Here is a 16,269-nt window from a genome sequence, read left to right as displayed (position 1 = left end):
ACTTTAGTTTCTCACCTAGGAAGCAAGTTTGAATTTTCAAACTTTTCCCTGGTGGGATTTTACTCCCTGTTCTTCTGTAGTTTCTTGAAGTAAATAATCTCTAAAATCCTAACAAATTACAGTGGGCTTTTTTATAGGCTAGAGGTTAGGGAAGAAGCTGTCTTGATCAAATTGCCACTCACGTCACTTCTATTGCTTCTCCAACCCTGTCCAGGAGGCAAGAGACATGGAGACAAAGAACTCCAGCAGCAGCACCTCAGGATTTATTCTCCTGGGCATCTCTTGCAACCCTCAACTGCAGAAACCCCTCTTTGTCATCTTCCTTGTCATGTACCTGGTCACTGTAGTAGGAAATGTACTCATCATCCTGGTCACTTACTGTGACTCCCGGCTCCATACACCTATGTACTTTTTCCTCAGAAGCCTATCCTTCATGGATATCTGCTTAACAACGGTCATTATGCCCAAGATGCTGGTGAATCTACTGTCAGAGACAAAGTCTATCTCCTTTGTGGGCTGCCTGGTCCAGATGTACTTTTTCATGGCATTTGCAAATACTGACAGCTACCTGCTGGCTTCTATGGCCATAGACCGGCTAGTAGCCATCTGCCACCCCTTCCATTATGATGTGGTCATGAACCCACGATGCTGCCTCTTCATGCTGCTGGGTTCTTATACCATCTCCCACCTGCACGCCCTGCTCCGTGTGCTACTCATGTCCCGCCTGTCTTTCTGTGCCTCCCATGTCATCAAGCATTTTTTTTGTGATACTCAGCCTGTGCTAAAGCTATCCTGCTCTGACACTTCCTCCAGCCAGACTGTCATCATGACCGAGACCCTCACAGTTGTCGCAACCCCATTTCTATGCATTCTCTTCTCCTACCTACGAATCATCATCACTGTACTCAGAATCTCCTCTGTAGCCAGGAAGTGGAAGGCCTTCTCTACCTGTGGCTCCCACCTCACTGTAGTAATCTTGTTCTATGGGAGTGCCATCTATGTCTATTTCAGGCCTCTCTCCATGTACTCAGTGGTGCGGGACCGGATAGCCACAGTTATGTACACAGTAGTGATACCCATGCTGAACCCGTTTATCTACAGCTTTAGAAACAAAGATATGAAGAGGGGTTTGAGGAAATTAAGGGACAGAATTCACTCGTAGAAGGAACAAGACAACAGGATATCATAATTGAGAGATGACCTAAGAGATGATAGGTTATCCTCTTTCCTGAGGTTTGTCACATGGCACCCACAGAGATCACGACAGGTGGTGTTGAATAAGCAGGAAGAGCACTGACCAGGAAGCTAGAACACTTGGTGTCTATCAGTGAACTTGACGAAATATATGTTTAATCCCAGACTATGTATTGCTAGGAATCTAGATTTTAGGGAAACAGTTTCTTCCACCCAGATGGTAGAATAAGGCTGTCTCCAAGTAGGTTTTCTGTAAGTTTTACAGCAGCTAGCCCTCAAGGAATTCTAAAGTTCAATTAGTTTTTAGAATAAGAAATTGGGTGGATTTGGTCAGGGACTGGCAGACTCTTTGAGGAATGAACTAAGATTGTCCTTAAGGCTGGTTTGAATTTGTACAGATCAAAGTTCGTTTGACAAGGAAACGGACAGAGCATTTCAAACAGTGAAAGTCACCCAAGTAGGCAGAGGCAATAAATACTGGATTGTGCCCTGACCAGTGTAGCTCAGTTGGTTGAAGCATCATCCTGCAAACCAAAAGGTTGCTGGTTCCTCTCCCAGGCAGCATGTGCCTGGGCTGCAGGCCCGGTCCCCAGTTGGGGCATGTGAGAGAGGCAACCATTTGATGTTTCTCTCATACATCGATCTTCCTCTTCCCCTCTTTCTCCCTCCCTTTCTCTCTCTGTAAAAATAAATAAATAATATATTTTAAAAGAAATACTGTATTGTGTTTGAGAAGCAGTGAAAAGCCCTGTATGCCTTTTTCAATTAGAGAGCAGGAAGAATAACACTGGAAAGATAGAATATAGCAAGCAGATGTAAACTCTACCAAAACCAAAGTAGAGTCACAATGTGAATACTCAGTACTTGACTCCTTTCTCTTTCCTCTAATTCCTCCTTTCTCCACATGGCCAGAATCCTCACTGAAATGACCCTCATAACCTGGGGTAAGCAATGTGTATCAGTCAGGATAGGCTAGGTTGTGCTGTGGAAGCAAACAATCCCAAAAATCTTTGGAACTTAAAACCAAAGGTCAATTTTTTATTCACACTGCATGTCCACCATAAAAAAAATATAAGGATGCTGCTCATTTTAAACACTCAGGGACCAATGCTGATGGAGCAGTCACCTTTGTAAACATTAATCATCACTCTGTCAGGAGCTGTGAAAGGCTCGAAGATTTTGCTGTGAGAAATAAACACTCAGGTTCAGAAGTGACTTATAACACTTCAGACCACAACTCATTGTCCCCAGCTAATCTCATAACCCCGCCCAACAAAATGGAGCCCAAGGCACAATCCAACAGTGTATCTGTAAAATGGAGAGCCAAAGGCATTTGGTGATCAGCATTAATGACGGTTACACAACCCTAACGACATACAAATGCGTAAGTGTAAACTTGTTGCTTAATTAATCCTTCCCTGATTATGTTATTGTCAACAGCAATGGTAATGTAAGATATTATATATGCTCCCTGGAACCCCTTTGCCTTGATTACTACATCAAGTTTTTACAACTAGCAGATTTTATGGATCATAAGGTTGTGGATAGCAGGACCTAAAGTTGAATACAAGTCCTCTAGCTATTGAAATAATAACTCTTGAGGTACCATTAAAATATCAGTAACAGCTCTGGCTGGTGTGGCTCAGTGGATCGAGTGCTGGCCCATAAACCAAATGGTCACTGGTTCAATTCCCAGTCAAGGAACATGCCTGGGTTGCAGGCCAGATCCCCAGTAGGGGGCGCATGAGAGGCAACCACACATTGATGTTTCTCTCCCTCTCTGTCTCCTTCCCTTCCCCTCTCTAAAAATAAATAAATAAAACCTTTAAAAAATATATCAATAATAGAACAAAGAAATGATAAATGATCATTATTGTAGATATGTTCTCTTTAGAGAATGGTTGACTAAAACGTTTCTCCAATTTCCCGGTGGAAAAGTTTTTTAAAGAAGAAATAATTCAGTTTTGGAAGACTGCACATTTCTAGAAATTTGTCCATTGCAAAGGTGGGGAGGAGTTAGAACAACTGTAACCAAATAACAATAAAAAGTAATTTAAAAAAGAATTAGTTTTTTGAAATACAGCAAACTCTGAGTTAAAAAAAAATGAATAACAGAGACCAGGCCAATTTAGTCAAATAACATTTTTTTTATCCTCACCCAAGGACGTGCTTACTGATTTTTGAGAGGGGGAAGGGGAGGGCAAGAGAGGGAAAGAAACATTGACGTGAGAGAGAGAGACATCGATCTGTTGCCTCTCATATATGCCACAGCTGGGAATGGAACATGCAGTCCAGGCATGTGCAAGGAACCTTCAGCCTTTCAGTTTCTGGGATGATGCTCCAACCAACTGAGCCACACTGGCCAGGGCATTTTTTTCTTTTTTCATTTTTAAAAATGAGAATAGGAGAAGTTTTACTTAAGAGAATAAACAGTTCTTCAAAAAAGTGTCAAAAACCTGGCAACAAACTCAAATGTCCACCAACGTTAGAATGAACAAATATACTATGATACAATTCCACAATGCACTGTAAGTCCACAGTGCCATAGGTGCAATCTTAAAATCCAAAAATTGATGAAGGAATTTCAGAGTTTCAGCAAACTCATTTTGTAGCATGTGGAGTGACATGTGGCTATTTAAGAATATGTGTTCATCATACTTGGTATAATATTCATTATGGTAAGGTTTACAGTGAGCTCATTTAGCAGGAAAACATGACCTGAATTTACATGAAGCTGTTAATAGTCTGTATCAGTTGAACTTAGTGTGACTATTCACTCGTTCCGTTGTGGAAATACTATGTGTTTGATTACGGAGAGCTCCCGCAGAAACTGCTGAGGAATCGGAGACAACATACATAGAACCCCAAATCCTAAAAGTTCTGCAATCTGAAATCCTGCAGGGGATGCAAGTTTATAATGAGCAGCGGCGACCTCTACAAGACAACTGTGGACCCAAATGCCCTTCAGCTACGTGTATCCACATGAATAAAGCTCAATGAATAATGTTGAGCAAAAGAAGCAATTTACGGAAGATTACAAAAAGTGTAATTCCTTTCAGAAAAAAGGACAAAAAGAGGCAAATCCAACCACTACCGCGTACACTGTAGACACACACGTGTGTCAGAGGGCAAAGCGTCCCGGACCACGGAGGACGCTGAGCGCCGGCCGGCAGCCAGGCCTCTCCAGGTCGGCAGGAGGCAGATTGAGAAGCAAAAGAGTTTACCAGGCTCATCTCGGGCGCCGCAAGGCGACGGGGTCTCCGCACTTGCCCGCCGGAGTCTTCAAGTTTACCCAGGGGCTTTAATGGGGTTGAGTCACACTTACGGTCCAGATGGTCTCAACACCACGCGGCTCTCTCAAGGCTGCGTCCTTGAAAGGGCTCCCGTGGTGGGAGCGGCGCGAAGGACTTCCGGTTGGAGACGGGGGCGGGGTGACGCGCCGCTGACTGCCCGGAAGCAGCTCTCAGGCCAGCCCTCCACCACGTTCTCCCCGTGACCGCCCCCAACAAGGCAGATGATTTGAAAGAGGACCACACGAGGCTTCTAGAGGGTTGAACCATGTACTGCTTAAGCAGAGTGGCGGAAGAATGGGTATGAATTTTGTTGTTATTCTTTAAACAGCACAAATGCATTTTATACGCTCTTTTGTATGCAAGATATATTTACAGCAAAAATAAATCCAGAATCACACCCCGGGCCTTAGAGTCTACATATTATTCATCTCTCTGTTCTCTGGGGTCATAAAAAAATGAATGTTGTCTCTTGTACATGACATTTGAAGGCAATGATTGTGACCTCTGACCAAGTTTATCTTTATTTATTTTCTAGGACATAATGTATTTCACTCCCGAAGACTGGACTCTAATTAGATAGAGCAGACTTCATAAAAGAGATAGGGCTTATTCAGGGTTAAGGTTGGACGGAGGGAGCCGAACTGCACCTCACCTAAGGGAAAGACCAGGAGCACTCCCGCGGACCCCAGCTCTTATCATTCTGAATGGAGTCATCAGAGTCACTGCTGGAACTCAAGGCCACAGTCTAGAGGAAAGAGTTGGGGGTTGGACAATTGTTTGTTTCTAGCAAGGAGGTCCAAGCATGGGTCCCAGGAGACACTGCCTGAGAAAGTCAGCAGCTCCTCCTGGCTCCTGTGCCTGAGATATCATTGAAGACCTGAGCCTTCAGTCTGAGCTATTCCTACAGGCAGGGAAGGGCTCTGGTGCTCCAGCCATGACTTCTTGGGAAGACAATGAGATAGGAAACGCAGTCTGCTCTTTGGAAGTGTCAGAGGCTGAGTCTGGCCAGCGTTTCCAGGTAAGAACTGAGGCAAAGGGATGGAGAAAGAGAGCCGAGTCTACCTAAGGCTCACATGAGCACATGTGCAGGCGCGCATGCACACACACACCCACACACACACACAGAGCATAGAGCTTCCCCCTTTTTCCTTTTCCCTTTTCTTTCCTACATCCATGTCTGTCAATCATTTTCTGGCTCTTCTGATTACCATGAGGGGCGTCTAGTCCTGGTGTTCATCACATCTGTCTGGTGTTCTGACAGACCAGACAGAAGACATTGTGGAGAATGGGCCTCAGACCACCCTTCCCCAGACCCTATCAGTAACCGGGACATAACACTTGTGCAAAAACAAAGCATAATTCACTCTCAGTCCACTCAGATGGGCATGGTTCCCAGAATCACTCTCAATCACCGCACAAGGTCAATACCTGGTAATCAACTCCTCTACATCCACTTAAAGTTTACTAACCTCATTCACATCCTTTCTTTTTCTTGAAATTTGAGCCAGCACATAAGATATACTTATTTACTCCCATTATATGATTAATAATGTGGGGGAGGGGCTCTTATGAATTTATCCAAGTTTATACTTGGTTTCCAGATGCCAAAACAAAGGTTTTGCCATGGACAGTTTTGAGTAGTCATAATCCGTCAAAGGTGATGTTGATAATGATGATGATGATGACGACGAAGACAACTTTTAGTACTGACATCTCACAACTTACAAGCCCAACCTGCAGGTACTGACGCAATGACAAAGCACCCTCATTTTATTTAAAACAGCAGTAACAATAACAGATCATGTTATTGAGCACTTACTATGTGCCAGCTTGGTCTAAATATTATACGATCATTTTTAAATCTCATTTAATTATCACAACCATTCTATACAGTAAACCCTATTTTTATCCCATTTAAACATCTGTAGAAACTGAATCCCAAAAAAGGGTCATGTGACTTTTTCAGGGTCACATCAAGAGTAGAGTGGGAAAATTCTGTCAGATTCTGGAGGGTGTGTGATATTTTTAATGATGACACTAAACAAACAGGACATGAGCCCACGCTGCCACTGACAGTTCGTCACATTTATTCCTCCACACCATCACACAGCAATGCTGGAATTTCTCATCTCGATTGCACATCATGGTTCATGAATGAACTTCAACTGATTCCAGAATTTGGTTTCTTCCGCAGGCCTATCAGGTTGGGTTATTATCTCTGTCTTACAGATGAGAAAAGCCAGGGTCAGAAGGAGTAAACATTCCCCAAGTTCAAAAAGCACTGAGGAAAAGAACTGTAAAGCAAGTCATCTGATGCTTCTCCACTACATCGTGTGTCCCAGGTTCACAGTTCATCAACTACTGCTGATCGTGACAATCACACCACTCCCCTTAATAGCAGCGTAGTGTGCCCTCCATATGTGTTACTGTGATAATAACTTTCATGATTCTATGAAGTAGTTACACATGGTTACAAACTAGGAAACAGAGATTCAGAGTTAAGTAGTCGACCAAGGTCAGACTGAGAATAAGGAACAGAGGAAGGATTTTCATCCCAAAATCAGGATGCCAAAGCCCAGATACTAAATAAAAGATGTTGATGGTGATATTGATGATTAAAATGAAAATGATATGCCCATATCATAAAGTGCTTTTCAGTTTGCAACATTCTCATAACCACACTAATTGGAATAACCTTCAACACCAAAGGGGGCCAGAGCACTCCCAGCCCACCTAGAGATCCCTAAGTCTAAGCTGGCTCCTGGTTTCATCTCCCCAAATACGCACTCACAAACATACACAATGAGCACTTTGTTTTGCAGAATAAATCCTAGTGTATGCATAACCCCAAAATGAGCTCCCCACTAAGATGATGAAATTAAGACTAAAGTTGTTCTAAAGTTTTTTAAAAAGGGAATTACATTTGTAGACATTCTTTCAGGTGAATCTCAGTTCAGTGTCATTCAAACAATCCATGGGGAAAACCTGCAGGAATCTAGAACCCAAACTACATCTCCACACCGGTGCCTCATTATCATAGTTCATTGCCCTCATATTTGTACATATGTGCAAACCAGCAGTTACAGCCACTACTGAATCTCAGTGACCTCTTCAAGGAATAGAGAAAAACAGACCACAGCCCCTGGACTCTGTAATATCTAGAGCCTATCTTTATTTAAACAAGATCATTCTCTAATTTTTCTGCCTTAAAAGGAAATTAGAAAGTCAAATGGTGTCTCTAAACTTCTTGCTCCTGGGCTTCTCTGAACACCCATGGCAGAAGCCCCTCTTGTTCAGACTCTTCTGGGGCATGTACCTGGTCACCCTGATGGGGAACCTACTCATCATCCTGCCCATAGCTGCTGACCAGCACCTCCGCACCCCCATGTACTTCTCCCTGGCCAACCTGTCCTTCAATACCTGCTTCTCCTGTTCCATTGTCCCCGAGGTGCTGGTGAACATCCATACACAGCACCACTCCACCTCTCATACTGGGTGCCTCATGAAGATGTATTTCTCCATGGCGTTGGCCCTGCTGGATGACTTTCTGCTGGCCGTGATGGCATATGACTGCCATGTGGCCATCTGTCTTCCTCTGCGCTACCCCACAATCATGTGTCTCCAATGCTGCCTGGGGCTGGTCGCTGCATCCTGGCTCTGCTCCCACCTCTTGGCCTTCTCACTCACTCTCCTGATATTTCAGTTCTCTTTCTGTGCCCCCCATTCCATCTTTGTACCCTGTGACCATCTCCCATTCCTCAAACTGGCCTGTTCAGACACTCGTATCTTTCAGGTAATGATGTTCACTGAAGCCGCCCTTTCAGGTGTGGTCTGTGTCACCTGTGTCCTGGTCTCCTATGCCCACATCACCGATGCCATCCTCAGGGTACCCTCTGCTTGGAGGAAGCACAAAGTCTTCTCTACCTGTGGCTCTCAACTGTCAGTGGTCACTCTCTTCTATGGGACACTCTTTCTGGTGTATTTCCATCCCTCATCCTCCTATTCAGCAGACCCTGGAATGGTGGCACCTGTGATATACACAATGGTGACCCCCATCCTGAGCCCCTTTATCTATAGCCTGAGGAACAGGGACATGAAAAGGGCTTCGTGGAGACTCTTCGGTTGGGCAAGATGTTCCACCCCATAAAAATCCTTCCCCAGAGTGGAAGCCAAGTCTTTTTCAATAGGTCTTGTTCCAGGGACTTGACCACTGGCAATTTGAAAGACTCACATTGACGACAGGATGGATGCTTAGCCTTACAAGCAGATGCAATAAAATGAAGATTCTGACTTTGCAGGACTGGAATTGGACCAACAAGCCAAGGACAAGACTGTAGCCTAGAGGGAGTGAGTGACCAGCAGTCCCTATGGGGTGACTTGGTGAGCAGATATATGTTTCTAAGCAGATTCTATCCAGAATTGGGAACACCAAAAATGCCAGCAAACTCTTGGCTTCTAGGAGGAAACCCAATAGGAGCATAGTGTCAGATGATGAAGTTGTCCCTGATAATAAATGATGGCAAGTCTAGGCAGGTCAGGACCTCAGTCAAGTCACTAGGCTTCAGGGACCAATTCTGACCCTGCCTTGAAAGAAACTCACTCATTGGTCTTAACATGGAGAATATGACACCAAGTACGCAGAATCTGTGTGTGGTGTGAAAGGGCAAGAATATTCTAGAAAAGAATCCTAGGCACAGAAAGATTCAGAGATTTGTCTACTGTCACATGTCTGGGATTAGATCTCTGTCTCTGATAGGTGATTTCATTTCTTATTTGTGAGTTGTGACCAGTTTTTATTCTTTACTTTTTAAACTCTTATTTTTTTCTCCAACTGAGAACTCATTCATGTCATTACAGTAAATGTCTAAAATATATTTAAAAAATCCCTTCTTAAAATAAAAGAAAAAAGAATATGTGTTTGTGTAGAAGATAATAAAGCATAATAAAAACATCGAGTCCCAAAGAGTGGGCGGGGAAAGTGAGACAAAGAGACTCCCCTCATCAAGATGCATGACTGTCTTCCCCATGTAGAGCCTGGGGACCCGCTCAGCCAAACTTTTCCATTCTCTCCAGGCACCAAACAGTGAGTCTTCTCTGGCAGTCCCTTGCCACTAGCTGTCATGGAGTCCCCAGAGGATGTGGAGAGAGAGTCTCTATGGAGTTCAGGAGAGAGGGGAGGGAAAGAGGAGTCAGGAGGAAAACAGAAAGAGGCTATTCCCTCAGGGTCCAAGAAGAGTATAAGAACCCCTGTTCATACCTCTGAGATGGGGCATGTCCCTATTGTCTCCCCGCAAAGGCTTGTCTGCAGCTGCTCTTCCCCACCCACCTCCACCTTCTGGGTATCCAACCAACCCAACAACCCCACACCATCATGGTGACAGCAGCTGGTGTCTGGACCAAGACATATCCAATGTCTGTGAGCTGGGGAAGAATGAGCTAAGAACACAAACTTGATAGGAAATGGGCAAGCAACATATTGAGCAATGCCAGGCCAGCCTCAGCAGACTTACATGTGCTCATGAGTACAGTGGAGCCTAGAGAGAAAGGATGAGTCAAAGGAAGATTTCAGCAGAGAGAAAGGAGCTAGCAGGAAGAAGCTCTGAGAACCCTCCAGAAAACTAGAATCCTAAGATGTCAGAGCTGGAAACACTGTCCAATATGATCTAGGGTCTTGCTACTCAAACTGTGGTGCTCAAACCAGCAGCATCAGCACCACGTGGGAGTGTGTTAGAAATGTGGACGCTCAGGCCCCTCCCCAGTCCTTCTGAAACAGAATTTGTGTTTAACAAGAGCCCTAGGCGATTCCCATGCACATTGAAGATGGAGAAGCTCTGCTGCTCAGGGTCTCAAATTAAGCTGCATATCAGAATCACCTGGAAGATTTCTTCAGGCACAGGCTTCTGAGCCCTGCTCTAGATCAACTGAGTAAGAGTTCCTGGCCACTGTGCATGACCAAATATTTTTTTATGAAGCTCCACAGGTAATTCTAATGACAGAAGTCTACAGAGTAAATGGGGAACCACTGATCTAGTCCGTTGTTTTTTTTTTTTCAATCTAAAGGTGAGAGGTCTGAGGCAAGGCAGTGGCAACAACAAGCTTTGTCTCTATTAAAACACCCAAAATAGGGACTTTGCTTAGAGACAAAGAGAATTCAACTTGCAGCCAAATCTGAACTCAAGCCCCAACTCTATCCCTTCATAGCTGTACATCCTGGGACAAGCTCTTCCTTCTTTGGAAAGACACCCTACAATATCAGGATACTCCTGTGGGCAATAAGGAAACAGAGAAATTAAGGGAGAATTAACTCTCTATGTTTTGTGCCTAGGCACAGACTCACTTGCTCACTCACTCACTCACAGCTACTTCACTGAAGTTTGGGAATCCTTGTGCCCAAATTTTTCAAAATAACTTCAAAGCCCTGAAGCTTCACTGTTCCCATTTTACAGATGGAGAAATGGAGAGGCGCTGGAAGCAGCTCCACCCTTCACTTTTGTGAAGGTGAGTAGTGATTGCTTTTCATGTGGACAAACAGAAACACACTGGGGTTTGCCACCAACTGGGTTCTGGGTGGAGCTAGAACCCCACGGTTTTCTCTTCCCCTAGAGGCTGTCTGGCCTCCACCAGAGACCCCACCAAGGAGGAGGGGAGGATCCCTAAAATTCTGTATCCCTGAGGATAGAGGGAAGAATTAAGCATGGTCTCAAATACTTGATTAGGTGAGGGACATGCTTAGAAAGATAGAAAACAAGGGACTAGGGCTATAATACAGAGCCCAGTAAGCCAGGTTCTGACCTGAAAGTTTGGGTGGTTGGGTGTTCGATACAGCGTCCTGGAAAACTGACCCCTGAGCTGAGGCTTAGAAGGTAAGAAGGATCAGCTCTGGATTTGGGGATGGGCAACAACAATGAAACTCCGGGGCCCTTTAGCAGGGACCCTACTTTTGGTTGGAACAACCAGCCATGTGTTGTACATACATACACACAAAAAGGTATATTATGATTCTGTGCTTTTTCATCAACCTGTATATTTTTTCTGCAAATTATGTTTTTATCTCAATATGTTTTTGAGATTTATCCACATTGATACATATAAGTTGAGGCCATCCCTGTTTAGCTCCCATGAGCCTTTACTAAACATTTAGGTTTGGCCAACTTTTGGCCATTACAAACAGACAAGGGGTGCATGCACCCTTGTATGTGTCTCCTTGTGTACATGTGTGAGAGTTTTTAAAAGTAAACACCCAGAAGTAAAATTACTAGGTGTTAGGAACTAAATGTTTCTGCCCTGCCCCCCCCCCCAAATTCTTATGTCTGAGTCCTAACCCCCAGTGTGATGGCATTTGGAAGTGGGGCCTTTGGGAAGTAATCGGGTTGTCATGAGGTCATGAGGGTGAGGTCTTCGTGATGAGATTAATGCCCTTATAAGAAGAGACCAGACAGCGTGCTCGCTCTCTCTCTCTCTGCCATGTGAGAATACAGCAAGAAGGCAGCCATCAGCAAGTCAGAAAGAGGGCCTTCACAGAGCCCAGCCGTGCTGGAACCTTGATCTCATGTGGACAAAAAACACACTGGGGTTTGCCACCAACTGGGTTCTTCCCAGCCCCCAGAACTGCAAGAAATAAAAGTCCACTGTTTAAACCTCCCAGCCTGTGATGCTCTGTCACAGCCTCCCAGGCAGACTGAGACACGAGGGTACGCACAGTCGGGGATAGTGACTGCCAAATTGTCCTCCAAGTGTCCCAGTTTACTTTTCCACCAGCACAACCTCACTGACATGTGATACTGTCAAATTTTTTCATCCCAACTGTGCTCCGTAGGAAGACCTTCATCTTCATCATCCTCACCAGGCACAGTGCATCCCAAACATCTAAACATCCCATAATGAAAGGGGAAAGAACGTATAGCACTCAGCTCCATGCCCTGTGCTGCCGATCTGCTGCCTCGCAGGACACTCCAACTGAGATACTAGTATAGGGTGGGGTAAAAGAAGGTTTACAGTTGTTCCTATGGAAAAATAATACAATAATTAATAAATAATAATGTAAGAATAAACTCTGTGTTTTGTGTGCTCACAACTATAAACCTACTTTTGCCCCCCCGCCGAATGTGTCCTACCTAACAGGGAAAACCAGCAGAAAGAAATGAGGTGATCTGCCTGAAGTCGCACCCTGAAAAGTGATGGAACCTGGGCTCAAAACTAAGTCTGCAGGCTGCTAATGTTCGTATTCTTTTCACTGTTTTATACATTCAACTGGTATTTATTGAGTACTGTTTGTATACCAAACCCTAGAGGTACAAAAATGAATTGCAGGGCCATTCTATAATGCATAGTGCTCAATGAATGTTTGTTGAGTGAATATTGAATCAGGGAGCTCAGAGCCCACAGGAGAGGTGGACACAAAAATATGTGCCAAGGACTGATGACAGGCTGTGATGGATGTGAGTTCCAGTGCAGCAGGGAAAAGGTGAGTTTCCTTTGAGCACATCAGGGAAATCTGTACATTAGAGGTAGTTTCTGTCACACACAAAAGGGGAAATGGGTTCTAGGCAGAGGCAGGAAGTGTGGAAGCCCAGGGGTGTGAAGCAACATTACATGTTATGGAAGTTACGCTACTTTTGATTGCCTTAAAGTTGCTTCCTTCCAGCATCGAAGCAGGACATCTAGTTCAATGCAGTCCAATTCACTGGACCCTTGTTAAATGCCAGCTGGGCGCCAGGCCCTATGGGAGATGCCATTATTGCATTGAATCCTTGCAGCTTTTTTTTTCTCCCAACACAGATGAGAAAGCTGAGGCTCAGAGAGGTGAAGAGCTTGGCCCAGCAATACATGCAAATCATCTGTTCTTTCTACCTCTTGCTGGCTCCCAAAGATATCGGCCACTGCTGCCCTCTTCCTTCCCTAGCCTTGCTCCCGTGAAGGATGTCCTCTCAGTAAACGTCAAGACCCTCAGCTGTGCCCTTTAGAGCAGGAGACTCTTTCTGCCCATTCCATTGCCTCTTTTCCTCCTTGGGGAACTGGAGGGGAGAGTGCACATATAGTCATGGAGTTGTTAGCCCCTGGCCAGACACTATCATCCCATTCATCATTCATTCATTTAACAGATATTTATCGAGCACCTACTATGTGCCACGCAATGTTCTCAGAACTGTGAATACAAAAGTGAATTAGCCCTGGCTGGTGTGGCTTAGTGGATTGAATGCTGGCCTGCAAACCAAAAGGTCCCCAGTTTGATTCCCAGTCAGGGCACATGCCTGGGTGGCAGGCCAGGTTCCTGGCTGGGGACATGTGAGAGGCAACCAATTGATGTATCTCTTGCACATCAATGTTTCTCTCCCTCTCTTTCTCCCTCCCTTCCCCCCTCTCTATAAATAAATAAATAAATAAATAAACAAACAAATAAATAAATAAAACAGGAGACAGACAAGACTCCTGCACTTGTGGAGGTTAAATTGTGTGTTGTCTCAGAGTCAGCAACAAAGGTTTTGGGAGGTTACATTGCTGGTCCAAGGTCACACAGCAATTTTATCACACAGTTAAGACTGAAATCCAGGCGTAGCTGATTCCCAAAACAAAGTGCTTTGTCTTCCAAGAGGATCATGACCTTTCATCACTCTCTTGTTTTGCCTCTCCTCAGCCTCTGCCCAGCAGGATGACTCCAGAGAATGTCACTGGGGCCGGGGTGGTCCCTGCTGAATTCATCCTCCTGGGCATCACAGACCGCGGCGACCTGCGCCTGGCCCTCTTCCTGATCTTCCTGCCCATCTACCTGGTAAGCCTGCTGGGAAACATGGGCATGGTGCTGCTGATCCGCGTGGATGCCCGGCTCCACACGCCTATGTACTTCTTCCTGGCCAACCTCTCCCTGCTGGACACCTGTTACTCCTCGGCCATCGGCCCCAAGATGCTAGTGGACCTGCTGCTGCCCCGCGCCACCATCCCTTACGCAGCCTGTGCCCTCCAGATGTTTGTGTTCACGGGGCTGGCTGATGCCGAGTGTTGCCTGTTGGCTGCCATGGCCTACGACCGCTACGTGGCCATCGGGAACCCTCTCCTCTATCCAACGGTCATGTCCCGGCGTCTATGCCTGACGTTGCTGGGAGCATCGGGCGTGGGTGGCGCAGTGAGTGCCTTCATCCACACGACCTTCACCTTCCGCCTGCACTTCTGCAGCTCCCGAGAGGTCAACAGCTTCTTCTGTGATATCCCTCCCCTGCTGGCCATCTCGTGCGACGACACCAGCCTCAATGAACTCCTCCTCTTCGCCGTGTGTGGCTTCATCCAGACGGCCACGGTGCTGGCGATTGTCGTGTCGTACGGATTCATTGCTGGGGCTGTGATCCGCATGCACTCAGCTGAGGGCCGGCGGCAAGTGGCTTCCACCTGTGGCTCCCACCTCACGGCTGTGGCCCTGCTGTACGGGACCCTCATTTTCATGTACCTGCGTCCCAGCTCCAGCTATGCCCTGGACTCCGACAAGATGACATCTGTGTTCTACACCCTTGTCATCCCCGCTCTCAACCCGCTCATTTACAGCCTCCGCAACAAGGAGGTCAAGGCGGCCCTCGCGAGGGCCTGGAGCCGATCCTGCTCTCATGGGCAGGGGCGCCGGTGATGGGGCGAAGCCACTGTTCGGGACTGACTGTGCAGGGATGCGGAGGGCACTTTCTCACCCTTGCACTGTGGGTAAAGGTATACCTTCCTCTGGCTGGGGCGTCCCTTGTCATTATTTGAGGGGCTGAAAAGGGGGAGAAGAGCAAGCTTGCAGAAGAGTGGTCGGATCCCCGGGGCGATCTAGGGCTGGACAGGGGGCCAGAACCACGACCAGGTTAATGCTGCTACTGGGCTGACTGTTCAAAAGCTCCCCGATGTTACCAGTTTAGTGACACAAGTGTGTTTGCCCCTGTCCTTGTAAGAGGCTGATTCCTAGAAATGCCAGGTAAGAGCTGAGTTGGCTGCAGGTGTTTCTAGATTCTTGCCCTTTTAAGGTTCTTCATGACCTATGAGTCTGCTCCTGCTGTCCTTGATCCCAAGAGAGCACCTCCAGAGCCCACTCAGGCCAAAGAAGGGACTGACTGGTGAGGCAAAGGCCCCTCCCTGTGAACCTATGTCTTGCATCTCTCAGGGAAATGGCTGAACAGCCCAGATTTGGTCAAAGCTGGATTAGGTCAGGGCTACCATAGAGGTCAGGGAAAGATCAGAATTATGGTTATAGTTAGAATAGGTTACGATTAGGGTTCAGGTTACAGCCATGACTAGGGTTAGGGTTAGGGTAGAACCAGGGTTAGGTTTAGAATTTAAAAGCAATTGGGAGGCTCTGGCCAGCTAGCTCAGTTAGCTCGAGTGTCCTCCCAATATGCCCAGGTTGCAGGTTCAACCTCTGGTCAGAGCACGTACAAGAAGCAACCAATGTATGCATACATGAGTGGAGCAGCAAATCAGTGTTTCTCTCTCTCACTCCCTCAAATCGATAAATTAAATAAATTAAAAATAAATAAAAGCAATTGAGAAAACTTGGGATTCTATTAAAATTATGTCCATTTTAGGATTTGGGTTGATTTTCATTTGTAGATTTGGGATACATTTAGGAGTCAGAGTTTGGATAAACTTGAACTCTTATTAGAAATATTTTAGGATGAGTGTTAGAGTGCAGGACTAATTAAGATTGGAGTTCAGGTTTTATTTTTTTTTGCTAGATTAAATTTAAGCTAGAGTTTAGCTTGTGGCAGAGTTCTGCTGCACAGGACTTAAGCTGGTGTGTGGATAATGTTTGTGATAAGTTTAA

At 45.7% G+C, this 16,269-nt stretch overlaps 3 protein-coding genes across 3 annotated transcripts; all 3 read left to right on the top strand.

The window, feature by feature from the left end:
• Nucleotides 1-211: 211 nt before the first annotated feature.
• On the top strand, nt 212-1,162 carry LOC129079608 (olfactory receptor 1L4-like). Its single transcript, XM_054584889.1, has one exon. The coding sequence runs from the start codon at nt 227-229 to the stop codon at nt 1,160-1,162; it is 936 nt and encodes a 311-aa protein (XP_054440864.1). The 5' UTR covers nt 212-226.
• A 6,554-nt stretch (nt 1,163-7,716) lies between these two features.
• Nucleotides 7,717-8,634, top strand: LOC129079482 (olfactory receptor 1G1-like). The gene has a single exon (XM_054584729.1). It carries the CDS (start codon nt 7,717-7,719, stop codon nt 8,632-8,634), a length of 918 nt encoding a protein of 305 aa, XP_054440704.1.
• A 5,502-nt stretch (nt 8,635-14,136) lies between these two features.
• LOC129079607 (olfactory receptor 5C1) lies at nt 14,137-15,099 on the top strand. The gene has a single exon (XM_054584888.1). It carries the CDS (start codon nt 14,137-14,139, stop codon nt 15,097-15,099), a length of 963 nt encoding a protein of 320 aa, XP_054440863.1.
• The last annotated feature ends 1,170 nt before the right edge of the window (nt 15,100-16,269 follow it).

Source organism: Pteronotus mesoamericanus, unplaced genomic scaffold (assembly GCF_021234165.1).
Source record: "Pteronotus mesoamericanus isolate MK-2021 breed Mesoamerican mustached bat unplaced genomic scaffold, CSHL_Meso_final contig_78, whole genome shotgun sequence".
Taxonomy (NCBI): Eukaryota; Metazoa; Chordata; class Mammalia; order Chiroptera; family Mormoopidae; genus Pteronotus; species Pteronotus mesoamericanus.
The sequence above is the reverse complement of the archived record's forward strand: the minus strand, read 5'-3'. Positions and strand labels throughout refer to the sequence as shown.